This window comes from Hakea prostrata, chromosome 1, assembly GCF_041222555.1.
Source record: "Hakea prostrata isolate BN-2017 chromosome 1, UWA_Hpros_2, whole genome shotgun sequence".
Classification (NCBI taxonomy): Eukaryota; Viridiplantae; Streptophyta; class Magnoliopsida; order Proteales; family Proteaceae; genus Hakea; species Hakea prostrata.
This window is the reverse complement of record NC_142600.1, coordinates 2,818,828-2,836,841: the sequence shown is the minus strand read 5'-3', so window position 1 is coordinate 2,836,841 and position 18,014 is coordinate 2,818,828. Positions and strand designations below refer to the sequence as shown.

Sequence of the window (18,014 nt, the reverse complement as noted above, 5' to 3'; positions counted from 1 at the left end):
AGCCCAAATGTGGTTAATTTCCAGGCCTCAACCTTGGCCCATCCCACGATCCCAAACATAAAAATTCAAACCCTAATTTGTCTTCTTTTAATTTTTATTTTTATTGTGTAAAACTGCAAATAAACATTTTTTTTTTTCAAGAGTTAATTATAACGGATCGAGCACTAAGAGGTAAATAACAATAATGAAGCATAGTAGTAAGCCTTTATTATTCCTTGTACAATTGATCGACAATGATCCATCTAACATTCTCACCTCCTGCAATATACATGGATATACTTATTACTTTTTGGCTAGAGAGGAATGATGAATTTGTAAATATGTGACACTATAAATATATACATGAAATATTAAAAAATTTTATGCCTTGTAAGCACCAGCGAAGTAGGCCAAGATTCCTACAAATGGTGCATTAATATATGTAGCTGGTTCTGATTCAGCATAGTTGTCCCGATTATCTTCATAGTTATCATTTTGGTCCGGTCCACCAACTATGGCTCCAGTCAATATATTAGGGTTAGGTTGTTGACTAAAATAAGTACCGAAACCATCCTTGCAACCAGAGGGTTGAAGACTTGCCAAGGAAGAACCTCTATGGTGAATTCGTTGAGGGAACTTCTCTCCAAACCCTACCATGTATGACATTCCTTCTGGGTTATCTCCCAGAATGTAATCTACCTGCAAAATGAAAAGAATTTGATTGTAAATGTTTTGGGCATTAGTATTTGGTATAGTTTTCGTTCCTAAGAAGAGAAGAATATTGTACCTGCTTCTTTGCGTATTCTTTTAAAATGGTTGGAGTGACCACCATATTACCACAATTAAAAGTCTTATGAGAACGCCTCAAGTACTTGGCATATGTGGTCACAAGAAAAGTTGAGGTAGTCACATATTGCAAGTTGCTTCCATCCATCTTGTACATTAGTCCACCTGGTGTATATGTTGCTGAAGTAGATGGTGATTGTGGTAGTACACTACACATATACTTCTCTGCTGAATCACGGAATGCAGAGACACTTTCATCTTCTTCAACTAGTGAAAACTGTATATCATAATCTTTTTATGTGTTAATAGATGTGCTTCCAAAACTGTAGATCCTTAAATGTTAAGTTATTTTGCAATTGAGATAAAAAAAAAAAAAATTTCAAGGCATACCCGTGAGAGAAGCACCCTTGTTCCCACCAATTTGTTATCCCAACTGAAAGTATCAGAATCGCTTCCAACTCCTTGGGACTTCACATAATTGAGGTATGAAGGATCTTTTGTGGCCCTGTAAAGCCATGCAGCCCCCCATTGTAATTCATCCTGAAAATATCAAAATGCAACAAAAGAATCATGTTTAAAATGCATTCTTGAATTGAATTTCTAAGGTAATGGTAGCTTTGTGAGTTGAGTGGTTGAAAACTTACAAGGTAGCCTGAATATGAGCAATAAAATGGGCAGACAACAGAGGCAAGTGAGTCGCTGTATTTTCCTTTATATTTATCGGCAAATTCAAATGCCTTCTTTGCTGTGGCCAACAGCTTTTTTGAGTATATAGGATCCACATGTTTGAACACAATGGAGGCGGCGGCAAGGGCGGCGGCAGTCTCTCCGGCAACATCAGATCCAGGATTTGTGGGAGTCACCTTATAAACCGGTCGAGGGTTTTCAATATTTTCTGGGCGTAGCCAGCAGCTATGGTCTGCATTCGGTTCACCAACCTGTAAATAGCCAAAATTGATCTTCATATCAAATAAGTGACATTTTCATAGAACTTAGTGCATGTTAGGTATTTGATCAATGCTCCAAAAGCTCCAAAAACTCCAAAAACTCTAAAGCTAATAGAACGAGCTGAATCAAAGTAAACATTACTTCAAACCTGTACATAAAGAGCATCTGGAAGTCTACTAGAGGCTTTGAGTAGATAGTCAGAAGCCCAACGAATTGCTTCACGGGCATGTTGAAGCTCATCAGTCATGCGCTTCCCATATTCTATTACACTCCAAGATAACATTGTAGTTGTGAAGGCCATAGGTAAACCAAATTTCACGTTGTCCCCTGCATCATAGTAGCCACCACACAGATTAACCTGCAAAAGAAAGAGATGGTCAACAATAATTTTTTCTTGGTCCATTTAAGGTAAAGGAGGTTATCTTTGATATGCATTTTTGGAATATTTTCTAAGACAAACATCATATTGTGACTTGTGAGTTGATTGAACTAAATTTTAATTGCAAAATTTACTTAGAGAGTCCATTTGAGAGACGTACATTTTCTTGTGACCCATCAGAAAGGCCACTGTCAGATCGCCAAGTTATCCTCTGGTTGGGTGGGAGCTTGCCTGACCTTTGACCTTCAAAGAAGAGAATGGATTTGGAGAGTGCTTCATGATAGTTGTGTTGGGCTGACGCCCCAATGATCATCAAAGCACATATGAAAATTTTGCTAACTGGGGCCATTTTCCTGCAAGTGTGTCTTACTTTGATTGGGAATAGTTGTGACAAAAAAGAGAGATGAGAATCTTGTTTTAAAGGTGGTGAGCCGCCACAACTAACCACGCTTTTGAAGGAATTTTAAGTTTTACGTATAGCTAGACTGTTGGAACATGAGTGGCCCTGGTGAAGATAAGCACCCGTTTGATTACTCACTGAAAAACAGTTTCTAACGATTCTTGTTTTGAGAAGTAGAAAAATTGACCAAAAACGTTTGATAAAATCTTTTATTTTTTTTCATATTTTTGCAATATATATCTAAATTTATGGAAATTTTTGCTTCAAGAAAGTTGCTCCAACAAAAATGTTTCTCGAAATAAGTATTGAGTGTGTTTTGGTTCAAATGATACAGTCTTAAAATGAATACTTCTCAGTGGAGAGGTCGTGGGTTTGATGCAAAGATACTTTTCCAATCTAAAAAATATGTATGTAATATGCTTGTTTTATTCTTAACATAAAAATGGTTATTGCAACTTCTAAGTGCTAACTAGGTTGGTCATCTGTCACATTGAACCTTTTCCAGCTTTTTCATCAAATCTCAACTAAAAATATCCTAAGTTGATATGCAAGACACTTAATGAATTGAACTTTTCCTTGTGATTGTCATTTCACATGCCATACCATATAATAGGAAACAGATTGTTTTTTTAGTAACGATAGGAAACAGATAACTTAGCCCTAACAGGCAATGAGGTCAATAATGTCATGCACGCGTGGTACACAAGAAATTAACATTTCATGCATGGATGACTCTACTACCAGTCACATTTGCCATTTTAGTGTGTGTATCCTTTTTCTCATAGCTTTCCTTCTTGAGGGGAGCTCTACTTGGACGATGTGTGTAGTTTACGGTCCAAATTGATTGTGATCAGGGGTGGACCCAGGATTCAACATTGAGGCCCCAAGAATGAAAGTGCAGATAACCTTCTCATTGGGAAAGTACTAATGGTTTTCCACTACACATATTGTGTGGGCCCTTATAAAACCTATTGGGGTCCCACCTCTGAATTATTTTATTATATTAAATAATAATTCCACATTTATTTTGTGAGGCCCACACATTTGAAAAAAAAAGGTAAATTATTGATAAAAATATATTTTTAAACAAAATATAGATAAATTTAAGCAACAATATAAAATAAAATACACATAATTCAACCCTAGAAAGTTATATATAAACCAAAATATTCTTTGGCAGGAGACAAACCAATTTTTAAGTTGTTTTTTTTTTTTTTAAATTAAGAAATGCAAACCAATGGTAGTTTTACCTTATTAGACATTTTATTCACAATATAAAATCAAATAACAAAAATTGTAGAAGAAATAAAGAAAAATATAATATAAAATTAAATATAAAAAAAAAAAAGTACTCAATCAGTCAATTGTGGAAAACATTTTTTTTCCAATTTTTCTTTAACCCACACTTATAGAAAGAGAAGAGAATAAATAAGAAAATTACAGGAGAGATAAGAGAATACATAGGGATTGAAGAGTTAGTTTTTAAATAGGAATTACATTTTAAATATTTAATAAGATTTTTTTTTTCAAAAAATTCCTTTAACCACGTTTATAGAAAGAGGAGATAATAAATAAGAAGAAAACATGATAGAGAAGAAAGAGGAGAATAAATAGGGATTGAGGAATTGGTTTTTAATTAAGAATGACATGTGTACTCATTATTTTTATCTTTTAAAAATTATTCTCAATATTTGAGGGAAATAGTGATATTTCACATGTAAGAAGAGAAAAAACTGGAAATAAATAAGGCAATTAATATAAAAATTAGAAAAAAAATTAGGAAATTAATACAAATTTAAAAAAAGGGGGGCCATGGCCCCCTGGCCCCACTATAGGTCCGCCCTGCAACGTTGCTTGTGATCAAGATAAAATCTCAATCACTTGTTTCGCAATTAATCTCTGCTAGAAAAAAAAAATCATTTATGTGAAACGATGTCAAATTAGTGATCGAGATTTAGTCTCAACCACAAGTTTTAATCTGGACCGTAAATTGCATGGTGTCAGGCTGAAGCAATTTCCCTGGTGAAGGACTTGATTGGGTCTCACTGAGACCCATAAAAAGGATCACATCAATATGATGTGTCACCACCATATTAGGCATCATACCCTCTCAATAATCAAGACCAGGACAATCCTCAACGAGTAAGGTTTCTGTTGTGTTTTCTACTCTGAAACTGACTAACAAACAACACTATTAATAACCTCCCTAAACGTCTCATCTGGCTCCTCATGTTGTCCGAGTGACACAGCTTTTCCCAGGGAAGCACGACTCCAGTTACTGATACAACTCTCTAATTGCTGATCAGGGTTTGGGTTTGGGAGATGATGAACTGAATTTGACCTTCAACTGGCTCTTTCATTGCCATCTTCTATATTAGCAAATAGGTCTGAGAAAGTAGTGTTTATTGAATTGTCATGGAGTACTCATCAAAGCATTCAGAGACGAACGGAGAGATCACAGAGATCGAAGAAGAAACAAAGGAATTCAAGCAATTTGACGTCGTTGAAGATTACTCGGATCATCGCTTCGCGAACACATCTCGTGCAGGCAATCAGAATGGTACTACAGCGAAGAAAATCATGCGTGAGTGGAAGATCCTCGAGGAAAACTTGCCCGGATCGATCTATGTTCGAGTTTATGAAGAAAGAATTGATCTGTTAACAGCAGCAATCGTTGGAGCAAGTGGCACTCCTTACCATGATGGGCTCTTCTTCTTCGACCTCCTATTCCCATCTGATTACCCTGCTCAACCACCCTCAGTGCACTATCGATCTTTCGGTCTCCGCATAAATCCCAATTTATATGCAGATGGAACTGTTTGTTTAAGCCTTCTAAATACCTGGCCTGGCAAGAAAGCTCAGAGATGGGATTCATCTAATTCAACAATTCTTCAGGTTCTCCTATCAATCCAAGCTCTTGTACTAAACAGGAAGCCCTACTTTAACGAACCTTATATCATGCCTGCTATGGATTGGGACAAGAAGTCATTGACTTATAACCAAGACACTTTCGCCTTGTCTTGCAAGACAATGTTGTTCGTGCTACGCAACATGCCAAGGCACTTTGAAGATTTGGTTACAACCCATTTCAGCGAGCGTGCACACGTTATTCTAATGGCTTCTAAGGCTTATATGGATGGTCTCGCAAACATTGGTTGTCTTGTGGAAAATGGGTCTCTCACTTCCTCTGCTGCAAGGGGCACCAAATCGAAAAAATTTAAGATGGTAATGGAGAAGCTTTATCCAGAGCTTGTCAGGGCGTTTCAAAGATCTGGAGCTCCAGTGGAGCAATTCATCGAACAGGTGAAGACAGATGCACAAGCAACCAAATCAACAACTCAAATCGTCAGAGAAAAGAAGAAAGGATTCACTAGGAAGATTCTCAACCAAGTTATGAAGTTTTTGGGGTTGTCCAAGGAAGCAAAAGGCAGTTCTTCTCATTCTCGCACACAAGGACTCTCCCCCTAAAGAAACACCATTGAAGGGATATGGTATATAATTGGTCTTTCTCCAAATTACAGGGGTACTTTTGTCGTTCCAGTTGATAATTAGATAAGCAATTATGGACTTTTCAGTTTTTATATATCTTCTCTGTTTGTACTGGAAGGTTATTTTACGAATTTCAGATCGAACCAAAATTTTGCTGATAATTCATAGATAAAGCTTCCCTCTCCTACTCCAACATGTCTCTCCCTCCCCTTCACATGAAATAACCATAAGATTCTAGCGTGTCATTATATGGCATCAATATTAATAATTCAAATCCTCTCTCCCTCCTCTTCACAGCCGCAGTGGATGATTGCCACGTGGCAATAAATAAATCCCACTCATCAAGTTCGGATCTACAAGTTGTTTCATGCGAGATTATTCTTCACAAGACAAAAACCGTGAAGGATTAGCCCGCTGCGATGGTAGAATGTAGAGGATTGGTTGGCTCATTGATGATCCGCTTTAATTGGACCAGGATGATAAAAGATGTAACTTTTAAAGATTAAAAGGTGGGATTTATTTGTCGTCATGTGGTGATCATTCACGTCGGCCGCTGGACTTGAGCGCCGCAGACGATTCCAATCCTCCTATAGGTTAAGCTATCTGGGTACCACAGGCAAGCCATGAACAACGTTCAAATGTTTTTAGAGATAATTATTATTGGCCCTGTACTATAGCTTAATTACTAAAATGACCCTCCTCTTTATAAAGTTACTAGTGTCTAGACCTGTAAATGGATAGCCGAAATATGCCTCCGAATTCGCATTCGTATTCGTTTAAGGGTATCCGTATCCGAAAATTTTCTTACCGGAAAATATCTGTATCCGTCCGTTAAGCAACCGGATTCGGATTCGGATTTGGATAATTGCTTATCGGATCGGATAATATCCGGATAAATTTTTATCCGAATAGAGTAAAGTATTTAACATTTTTTCTTTAAAAATAGATGATAATCGGATTCAGATAGTGGTATTCGGTAATCGGAAATTAGAAATTTATAATAAAAAATGTAAAAAAAGTAACAATTATCAATCAATAATCGGATATTTTATCGGATTGGATTATTATCGGATATCCGATAAAGTTTCGGATTCGGATGCTTTCTCTAAATTTTCGCCGGATTCGAATTCGGATAACGGATTTGCTAATCAAATTCGGATTCGGATACTGGTGTATCCGAACCGAATCCGGTCCGTTTACAAGCCTACTAGTGTCCCCTTAATTCTAAGAGTGTTAAAGAGACTTTTACACTTAAATGTTTAATGTTTATTTTGTCCTTCTAAAATTAAGAAGTCAAAATACAATACTATTTTCATTTTAAAAAAAAAAAACAACATATCAAGTACCAAATTTACAGTTGTACTTTTTTTATTTTGAATTCTAAAGAAAAAACTACTTAAATCGTCTTCTTTCTTGCTAAGAAATAAACTCCTTAAAACTACTGATAATGTCAAATAAGATGGTAAATGAATAAAAACTTAATGAAAATTAGAACTTTCAAAATTTGATAATATCAAATTAGAGGTATATAACAAAATCTAAACAATAACACCAAACTGAAAAATAAGGAAATATCAAAATAGGGATAATTTTCCTAATTTCTAAGATAATAACGTGACAAAATGTAAATAAATAGAATAAAATCTTAGGATTATTTTGGGACTTTTAAATATAAAAATTGACACATCATCATTTAACTATTTGAGTTAATTTAACAGTAGTGGACAATAATAATTATGGGTAAAGTCTAAGATTGGATTAATAATTTTTTAAAATATATTGAATAAAGTAGTAGTTAAACTATAATATAGAGGACAATATTAATTATCCTATATTTTTATGTTGACAATTTTTTTTTTTTTTTTGGCTTTTTACAATGGGTGGCCCTCTAAAGTAATTATCGTTATCTTTTTATCTTGATGGAAAGTTTTTTTATTTTATTAGGGTAATTTTCATATGGACCCCCTGAGGTTTGGTCTATGTCATTTTTAGTCCAAAAAATTTGAGACTTTGCATCTACCTCCCTGTATTATAGAAAAAGTCAATTTAAGGACAAATTATCACTTTTATGACGAATTTGTCCTTATTCTTTTTTTTATTTAAATTTTTTTATTTTTACATTTTAAGGGGTTAAAGTTTATTAATTTACAAAATCAAACCCTCATTCATTACCCCATTCCCAAATCCTTAGTTCAATCAATTCTAAATCTTTATTTTCCAAATCTTAGTTGGAGATTAGACAATGAAAATTAATGGGTGAAACTTAATCTCCAACTCGTGAACAAGAGGTGTTTGCATTTTGGGATTCATGGGAATCAGCAGGAACCCAACGATGGAATCCAACAATGTGTTTTCCTGTGAATGTGAATCAGCAGGAACCCAACGATGAAATCCAAGAGTGTGTTTTCCCCGTGAATGTTTTCTCCAAGAGTGTTTTCCCGTTAATGTTTCCTCTTTTGTTGTGTTCTTGGAGCCGTTTCTTTAATGTTAGTTCCCACTTTTCATTTGATTGCTACCTATATCCTTCAAAGTCAGAGTCCTGTAATCACAACGGAGGTACAAAATCTATTTCCATTCTGATTCATTGAAGCCCTTCTTCAAAATCCCTTTAATTTCTATGTTTCCTTTTCCTTTCTTGAGTTCCTCAAATGGGTTATTGGATGATTTTCCAGAGCACTTTTTGGTAATTAAACAAACAAAGCCAACACAAGCTTCTGGGTGTGCAGATGAGAACCCAATCCTGATATTGACTCACTGGGATATAATGTCGATCGAGGAGAGGATAGAAGGACGAATTAAGATCTGCGAGTATCTGGGTGTATCAGAGACAAGCGGTGTATACGATATCGTCTACTTGACGGAGCATGGGATCCTTGCAGATGAATCTGATCATGTGACGGCCTACACTCTGGCTGAAGTTGTTTATACAGCTCTGATATTGTCCGACAGAACCCACCTTCCGAAGCAGAACCTCAGCCATTGGTTACTGGTCGCCTTTTCATGGCTTCTCTGTGCCATCTCTTCCTTTTTCACTCTATTGTCTTCCCTTTTATCTGAGCTCTGCTGGAAGGCTCGTTATTTAGGTACTTTTCTAAAATGCTTCGAAGCTTGAGGTGTTGTATATGGAAAATGTTTTCTTACGTTTCGATTTTAGGAATGGGGTAATGAATGAGGGTCTGATTTTGTAAATTAATAAACTTTAACCCCTTCAAATATAAAATATAAAAAGTTAAATTAAGAAGAAAAAAAAAAAAAGGGCAAATTTGTCATAGAAATGATAATTTGTCCTTAAATTGACTTTCTATATAGTACAAGGGAAGCAGATGCAAAGTGGACTAAAAGTGATACATACCAAACCTGGGGTCCATATGAAAATTACCCATTTTATTATTATTTAGAAAAGATAACTTGTTATTATAATTTTTTTTTTTTTTTTTGAAAGGTAGGTTGTTACTATCTGCTCCAGTATTGACCACGTCAAGTTTCCTGCTGTTGATATTTGGATTTTCGACACGTGGCTTATTCAAATCCAATGAACAAAATTTCATTAAAAAAATAACCCTAAGTGTCGGCGATTGCATCTACTCACCGGCCGGTTTTCCGCTGGTCCACCTTCTCCATCACCACTACATCGTTATCTTCATTCTATTCTTCTTCTTCGATCTCGTTGGCTTCGTCGTCGTCATCGTTGTCCCCTCCTTTTTCCAGGTACAGAAATAGAAAAACAACATCGTGGTCGGGCTTCCACCTTCTTCTTCTTCACCGGCTGCATTTCAAAGAAAAAATTGAAAGAATGAAAAATCACAGAAGCAATTGTTTGAAGGTTCTTGGTGATGATGGCAAGGTCGGCGGTCCCATTGGAGTCCTCATTCTCCGATTCCCTTGGTCGCTTTTCTCCCGCTAAAGCATCAGTTCCATCCGTAGAAGATTTGTTTTCTTCACGAAGAGCAGATTCTAGCCTCAAAACCTGTAAGAAAACATCATGAAGTGATCAATAATCTCTGCAGAATCAATAAACATACAAACAAACCCAGATGAGCGTACTAGCTTAGGCTTGGTTCCAGACGTGTCAAGTCCTCTTTGAGCAAGCTGGGTCCTAAGCTCCTCCACTCTAATCTTATTTGCCATTTCTTTCTCTGCCTCTGTGGCTATGCGTCAGTGTGAAGAGAGTGAGAGAGAGAAGGGTTTTGTACACTTAAGATGAAATATTGTTTGCCGGATTAGAAGAAAAAGGCAGTGGTGGTGGTGGAGCCATCAATGCGGCCGGAGCTGGAGAAGGTGGACGAGCGGAGAGACGGTGAGGAGAGGCAATCGCCCATACTCAGAAAGGGTTTTTTCTTTATGAAATTTTGTTCATTTAGATTGGAATAATTCCACGTGTTGAAAATCCAACGATCAACAGCAGGAAACTGGATGTTGCCAATACTGGAGCGGAATAAAATCCGGTTGTTACTATAGGTGGGACCAGCTTAAACATTATTTTAAGCTACTTTTTTTCTTTTTTTTTTTTTTTTTTTTGAAATGTAGCTTAAACATTATTTTATTTTTTAACCTCTTGACTAACCCATCGACAGAAAGTTCCAATTGGTTTAGGGTGGCCTTGATTATGATCAGGCGGGTTTAGGGTTGAGTGTGACGACGATTGACCCGGCTTACTCATTTCAACCTTATTTTCTTGTAGGTTATTTTTTATAAGGTAGGGCAATGTGGTTATATTATATAATATATATATATATATGATATCAAATTATAAAATATAAAATTATGAAATTATGTAAGAAGAAGAAGGAAGCCAGCCTTGATACATCTTAATTTACTGCTATATATCTATAGATAAAATACAATATTTGTGACCAATAAAAAATGACCAAGTAGCATACAAAGAATATTAGGATTCTCTCTTAAACACAGCCAACCCTAACCCTAGATACCGCAAAATCAGAAACCAAACGGCTCTAACTCCGCGATATTGACCGATTTTATCGACATCACAACCGAAAAATACTGTTGAAGTTTAAAATTGTACGTTATCGTAACGTATACTAACACTAACTCTACTTAACGTTGGGCTTCCAAGCATATATATATAAGACTAGTTAGGATTGAGATTTTAGTACTTACAGATTGTCTATCTTCACTACTTACTACCTTGGTGCTTTTTCAGAAAATTGAAACCAAGTTGTGCTTCTCGTGATGGATCCATCAACAACGCATTCGAAGACGAACGGAGTGTCGACCATCGAGGAAGCAACAGAGGAATTCAAACAATTTGACATAGTTAAAGACTACTCGGATCATCACTTTGCCAGCTGGCCAAATCCTGATGGAAGCAGCAGAAAGGGTCCAAGCGAATTATTCTTTCCTAAAACGATGGCCAAGAAAATCATGAGTGAGTGGAAGATCCTCGAGGAGAGCTTGCCCAGATCGATCTATTTTAGAGTCTATGAAGGAAGAATTGATCTGTTAAGAGCTGCAATCGTTGGAGCAAGTGGCACTCCTTACCATGATGGGCTCTTCTTCTTCGACTTGTTATTTCCATCTGATTATCCTGCTCAACCACCCTTGGTGCACTACCGCTCTTATGGTATCAGCATAAATGCCAATTTATATCGAAATGGGGATGTTTGTTTAAGCCTTCTGAGCACCTGGGTCGGCTTCAAGAAGGATGAGAGATGGAACTCATCTAAGTCAACAGTTCTTCAGATTCTCCTCTCAATCCAAGCTCTTGTACTAAACGAGAAACCCTTCTTTAACGAGCATTTAAATGGAATCTATGGAATCTTGCCTAGATTTGTTTTGAATCGCAGGTCATATACGTATAACCAGGACATTTTCGCCTTGTCTTGCAACACAATGTTGTGGGTCATACACAAAAAGCCAAGGCACTTTGAAGATTTGGTTTCAGCCCATTTCAGAGAGCGTGCGCAAGTTATTCTAATGGCTTCTAAGGCTTACATGGATGGTCTCGCAGACATTGGCTCTCTTGTGGAAAATGGGTCTCTCTCTTACTCTTCTGCTAGGGAATCCAAAAAATTTAAGATGGTAATGGAGCAGCTTTTTCCACTGCTCGTGATGGCGTTTCGAAGAACTGGAGCTCAAGTAGAGGAATTCGTCGATCAGGTAAAGACAAAGACAGAAGTCAAGGAAGGATGCTTTAGTCGTATTTTCGACAAAGTTTTCGAGTATTTCTCGTAGTCGAATGAAGGGATGGATGTAGCAGATAATTGGTCCTCGATCCACAAGTTTTGTTTTCCGGTTGATCGTTAGATACCCAATTATTAACAGTTATACATCATCTTTTCCTTTCGTTATGATTAGGCATGATAATGCAGAAGTCTAGATTTCTTTTGTTAATTTCTATTCTATTCATCAAAATGCATGTGGATTTTTCCCTAAGAGTATAGATTTTTATTGTTAAATTATTGTTACTAGTAAGTTATAATCATTACTTCTAGTTATTTTTCATAGAAGAAGAGTTTCTAAAGCTTTCAAAAGAAGGTGAAATAATGAAAGGAATAGATGGGATGGCGAAGGAGCTAGAGAGAAAGATTGGTGTGTTCTGAATCACTAATTTACGTACCTTTCATATCCAATCAGATAGAGTGGTTAAGGGGAGAGAGATATAGAAGATGAGGAAGTTGATGAAGTGAAATAATAAAAGGAAAATATGGTCGAGCAACATATTAGAAAGTTGTGTTTGTATCCAATAACATAACTTCCCTGGTGCATATGATATTTTAAGAAGAATTTTGAAAAATACATAATAAATTCACTCAATTTGTATTAAAATGGACATATACATGCAATCTAAGGCGCTTATATTTAGAATACTGGGTCATATTTTCCAGCCTTCGGTTTTTGGTTGATTATATCTCGTTTTCTTTATGTTGCTCTTTTTCTTTTCCTTTTTTTTTTTTTTTTTTTTCCTTAGTGGGAACCATTAGATGATTGTCATGTACATATTTTTCAAACCGATGGTCATGATAAGAAATGTGGGGATATATTTGTAAATAAAAAATTTTACTTTTCGATCCCTTTAGGGAAGGCTAAAATCATGTTTTGTCCATTTTGTAGCATCTAGATCTAGAGCTAACTTACAATGGTTGAGAGAATGTGAAATTTGTTCGTGAACTAACCAAATTGTCGATGACTTGATCATCCTATTAATAATATTTTTTTGGGGGATAAACGATCATCCTATTAAGTTGATAGCTATATAAAGTCTTGAAGTCTTGAAGTAGAAGGGGTCAACAATTACAAAGGAATCTAGCGCTGGAGAGTATACTTAATAAGAGGTAAGCGTGTCAACTCAAACAATGTGCCGTTTAATGAAACTGAAATCAAAACCAAGGTTGTATTGCTTATGCCTTTCCGTATAACTATGATATGGATTAGTATGACATAGGTGCACCATTTAATAAACGGAACGGTACTGTAATGGCATAGACATAATGATATAAACAAACCATACCATATTGATACCATAACGAACATTAAAACCCTTTTGTACCAAATAAATACGGACTATTTTGTTATGACATACATCTACTGTTTGGCATTCGGTACCGTAATAATATAAGATAATTTATGCTTCTTCTTCTTTTTGAGGGGGTACTCAGGCAATTTATTCATTACCATACAATATTTGTATCAAATATTGATTATGTATGGATTGACACCCAGATGCCACAATTTTGTATTCTTATTATTAAGAAAAAATTTAAGAACACTCCAAAATAATTTGCACATAAAAATCTCAATAATTGTTATTAAAATAAAAAAAATATATATTTATGAATATTATAAAAGAAATGGAGATATCACATATGGCTCGGTGAGATTTGAATCAGGACTTCTTCATTCAATAAAAGAGGTGGTGTTGTTCAAACTTCAAAGAAGAGATTATTCAAATTGCTCGCGCAATTCTTGGGCCTAGTAGCCATTTTTTATATAGTATAGTTCGTTGGTTAATCTTATCAAGACTTACCGAAATTATCGATCTTACTAACAACAAATTCTATCTTTGACGGATACTAGCTAGTGCTTGTTCTTGTTTACCAAAAAAAAAGCTAGTGCTTGTTCTTTAAGCTATCGAATTCGAAGCTACACATTTGAATCTAATAATTAAATCTTAAATTGAAATCCCCATATACGTACCTACCTCTTCTTCTATCGATTTTTGCTTTGTTTGTTCTTCTTGTCATGGACCGATCAACGCAGAAAGAAAGGGAATTCAAACAATTTGACATCGTTGGAGATTACTCCGATCATCACTTCGCAGACAAAATTGGTAACACAGGTACTGCAGCCAAAAAAATCATGCGTGAGTGGAAGATCCTCGAGGAGAACTTGCCGAAATCGATCTACGTTCGAGTCTATGAAGGAAGAATTGATCTGTTAAGGGCTGCAATCGTTGGAGCAAGTGGCACTCCCTACCATGATGGGCTCTTCTTCTTCGACTTGTTATTTCCATCTGATTATCCTGCTCAACCACCCTTGGTGCACTACCGCTCTTATGGTCTCCGCATAAATCCCAATTTATATTCAGATGGGGATGTTTGTTTAAGCCTTCTGAACACCTGGGTCGGCAAGAAGGATGAGAGATGGAACTCATCTGAGTCAACAGTTCTTCAGATTCTCCTCTCAATCCAAGCTCTTGTACTAAACGAGAAACCCATGTTTAACGAGCCTGGTTATGAAAACTTTCTTGGTACTTCCAGTAGGAACAAGAAGTCATTGATTTATAACCAGACTGCATTCAGCTTGTCTTGCAAGACAATGTTGTTCGTGCTATCCAACATGCCGAAGCACTTTGAAGATTTGGTTACAGCCCATTTCAGTGAGCGTGCACAAGTTATTCTAATGGCTTCTAAGGCTTATATTAATGGTCTAGCAAACATTGGCTCTATTGTGAAAAATGGGTCTCTCTCTTCCTCTGCTGCTAACTTCACCGAACGAAAACGATTCAAGATGGTGATGAAGAAGCTTTATCCAGAGCTCGTGTTGGCTTTTCGAAGAATTAATGGAGCTCCTCCACTAGAGGAAAAAAAGCGAGGATTCACTAGCAGGATTTTCAACATACTTAAGAAGCTTTTGGGGTTGTCAAGGAAGCAAAAGCCAATTCTCACAAAAGCTAGATTGATTGATTGATTGATTGATTGATTTTTTTTTTTTTTTTAGGGTTTGGGGGTAGAAAGCTAGTATGATCGATGGAAGGGTAATTTGTAAAGATTACTTTGGATATAAATGTCATTTGAAGGGATGGAGCAATGGTTAGGGAATGTCCCAGTGATAATGGTCTAGTAGGGCAAAGGATTTAATATCTTTCATCTATCTTTATTTCTAAGAGGTCAGCTACCCTCAGAAACACGTATTTATCAATTACAATCTACAAATTAGAGGGGTAGTTTTGTCTTTCCAACTGATCATTAGATAAGGAATCACAGTCGTTTTTTTAATTTATTTCGTTAATTAATAGTTTAAGTGTAATTGTAATTTCATATCAAATCAAAGTATTAGGAGCAAATTATGAAATTATCTTTTTACCACCATGGCAAGATGCTAACCTCTCAAAAATTTTTGCCTTATGATCGACTTACTCTGGGCCAGCTCATGATGGCCCTAATTAAGACTCATTAGGATTAGGGTTCAGTTTTTTCTTTGGTAGGGCTAGCGTGGCCCAATCCATCTCAACCTTATCTTCTTATAGGTTATTTTATGTAAAAAATGGGCAACAATATGCAATTATGCATTATTTGATTAATTTGTAGTTAGCATGAGGTTTAGAGTTAAAGGTTAAGACTAAAGTTAAAATTAAGTGTCTAACTGATTAAGGTTTTAGAGAGCCAAACCCAACATTTCACTATATTATTTAAAGAGAAATATGAGTTTTGTCAATGCAGGTTTGGTTGAGTGGTAAAGATTCATACTTTTCAGTGAGGAGGTCGTCTTGGGTTCGACCCTTGCAAATGGCATTACATGAAGTAAAAGAAAAGGTGAATGCCAATGAATTATAAGATTCTGTCATGTATTAAATTCTAATCTAAGAACGTTCATTGGATTTATCATAGTTATTGAATTTTTCAGTCGAACATTAAATAAGGAATTACATGTCTTTTTATCTTTTCAGTTGATATATAGTTGAAGTTTTTTGTAATTTCAATGAAATCAAAGTTTTAGGAGGAAATTACATATTTACTCCCTAACCCTCCTCTTAATATGAAATTATTTGGTGATAATTATAGCTTAATTATCAAAGGCCTTTTTTAAAAAAAAAAAATACTATTGCCCCATTCATTTCTAACATTTACTCCCTGACCCTCCTCTTAATATGAAATTATTTGGTGATAATTATAGCTTAATTATCAAAGGCCTTTTTTTTTATATAATTACTATTGCCCCATTCATTTCTAACAGTGTTAAGAAACCGTTATAGTGGGATTTTAATATCTGCTTTGCCCTTCTAGAAGAAAGAAATCAAAGGACAAAATTACCTTCATTTAGAAAAAATTATATTAAATACTAAATTTAATCATGTATTTAGTCATGTACTTTTTTTCATTTTTATTTAAAATTTTTGGATCCTGTTGAGATGAAAATTAATGGATTTACCTAAAAATACTACACTTAGGCCTCTCTTGGAAAGAAAACTGATAACCTCAACTTTATAGAAACTAAGCAACTCTGTAAACTGCTATTTTGTAAAAAAAAAAAACATCTCCCCTTTATGGTTGATGGGGTCAATTTTTTTTTTTTTTTATTAATTTGCCAACCTCGGATTATAAACCGGTGTTCGACCCGCGTTGCACACCTGGCTGTGGTGGGTGAGTCTCCCAGCGGGGATTTTTTGCATCCACAAGGATTCAATACTGGAACCTTGCTTAAGCGAACCAAACTGCTTACCACTTGGACCAACCCTTGTTGGTTTATGGGGTCAATTTTAAAATAACGTGCATCTCACTTTTATAAAGTATATTTTTAGCAGTCTCTTCTATTAAACATAGGAAGAAAATTAAAACCTTAATTTCAAATACTTAAACTTCTATTGGAACTAAGAAATTTTTTAAATTTGTAACGTAAAATATAAAAATAAATAATAAAAACTAAAAAGAATAAGGTAATAGTTAAGTTTTCTACCACCGAAAGAAAAAAAAGGTAATAGTTAAACTATAGTATAGAGGCAATATTAATTATCCCAATTAATTTTTTTAGCACCATTATAAGATGCTAGACTCTCATTAGATGACATCAATTTTAATGGACTACTAAGAGAGGTGGCAGTCTAATAGGTCTAATGGACGTCTTTCAACTCATAAGTCTTGTTGGGAAATAATCGAATCCATCAAATAGAATGGTTAATAGTACCTTTGGTTACTTAATTCCATTATTGTTTGCATTGATTCTGATTTCAAATCTCTAAAATCAAAATTTATAGTATTGTAGTTCATCAAATTAATTATTTAGAGGAATCCATGAATTAAACCTCAAACCATGAAAACTGAATCAATCCAATTTCTAGGGAAGATTCACAATTATGAAATTCTTGATTATGATGAATCAATTAATGAAAGCAACAATACGGATATTCAAAAATCAGATACATGATTCTACAGACTTGAAATCTATAGAATCATATATGCATTGTAAGGACATCCTAACTCTAGGAAAGGCTGCTAAGGTCGGGTCTTAAGATAGAAGGGGGAAATTACTTGATGTCTAGATACAGATCAATGGGCTGGGATTGATTCTTGGAATTAGACCAATTCTTTACAACAATTTCAACAAATTACCACCAAAGGATGGCTTAGTTAGTAATGATCAACATCTTTAGTGAAGAGATTATGGTTTGACTCTCCTTGGTGTCAGTCGTATATGTAATAATTAAGACTCGATTAGATTAGCATTGAGTTTTTACTAAGGCTGGCTTGATCTAGCTCTAGCCCATCTTGATCTTACCGTTTTTAATGTTATTTTTATTTTTTTTAATAAAAATAGGGCAACCACATCACATGTAATTAGGTTGATTATTTTGTG

At 35.4% G+C, this 18,014-nt stretch overlaps 2 protein-coding genes and 2 pseudogenes across 2 annotated transcripts; 3 read left to right on the top strand and 1 right to left on the bottom strand.

Annotated features, from left to right (window-relative positions):
- Positions 1 to 360: 360 nt before the first annotated feature.
- Positions 361 to 2,432, bottom strand: LOC149026655 (endoglucanase 3-like). Its single transcript, XM_089145478.1, has 6 exons — positions 2,253 to 2,432; positions 1,862 to 2,071; positions 1,410 to 1,703; positions 1,156 to 1,305; positions 767 to 1,042; positions 361 to 678 (listed from the first exon to the last, which is right to left on the bottom strand). The coding sequence occupies exons 1-6, from the start codon at positions 2,403 to 2,405 to the stop codon at positions 361 to 363; spliced, it is 1,401 nt and encodes a 466-aa protein (XP_089001604.1). The 5' UTR covers positions 2,406 to 2,432.
- Positions 2,433 to 4,907: 2,475 nt separating this feature from the next.
- LOC149026654 (putative ubiquitin-conjugating enzyme E2 38 pseudogene) lies at positions 4,908 to 5,960 on the top strand (annotated as a pseudogene).
- A 5,214-nt stretch (positions 5,961 to 11,174) lies between these two features.
- On the top strand, positions 11,175 to 12,176 carry LOC149026653 (putative ubiquitin-conjugating enzyme E2 38 pseudogene; annotated as a pseudogene).
- A 2,007-nt stretch (positions 12,177 to 14,183) lies between these two features.
- LOC149026652 (putative ubiquitin-conjugating enzyme E2 26) lies at positions 14,184 to 15,131 on the top strand. The gene has a single exon (XM_089153434.1). The coding sequence runs from the start codon at positions 14,184 to 14,186 to the stop codon at positions 15,129 to 15,131; it is 948 nt and encodes a 315-aa protein (XP_089009560.1).
- Positions 15,132 to 18,014: the final 2,883 nt, after the last annotated feature.

What these genes read in the sequence shown, in the direction of transcription:
- LOC149026655 (XM_089145478.1), bottom strand. Translation starts at nt 2,405, where the DNA reads ATGATCATTGGGGCGTCAGCCCAACACAACTATCATGAAGCACTCTCC. An exon ending in CAGATGCTCTTTATGTACAG is followed by an intron (nt 1,704 to 1,861) that starts GTTTGAAGTAAT and finishes GGCTATTTACAG; the next exon opens with GTTGGTGAACCGAATGCAGA. An exon ending in GCTCATATTCAGGCTACCTT is followed by an intron (nt 1,306 to 1,409) that starts GTAAGTTTTCAA and finishes TGATATTTTCAG; the next exon opens with GATGAATTACAATGGGGGGC.
- LOC149026652 (XM_089153434.1), top strand. Translation starts at nt 14,184, where the DNA reads ATGGACCGATCAACGCAGAAAGAAAGGGAATTCAAACAATTTGACATC.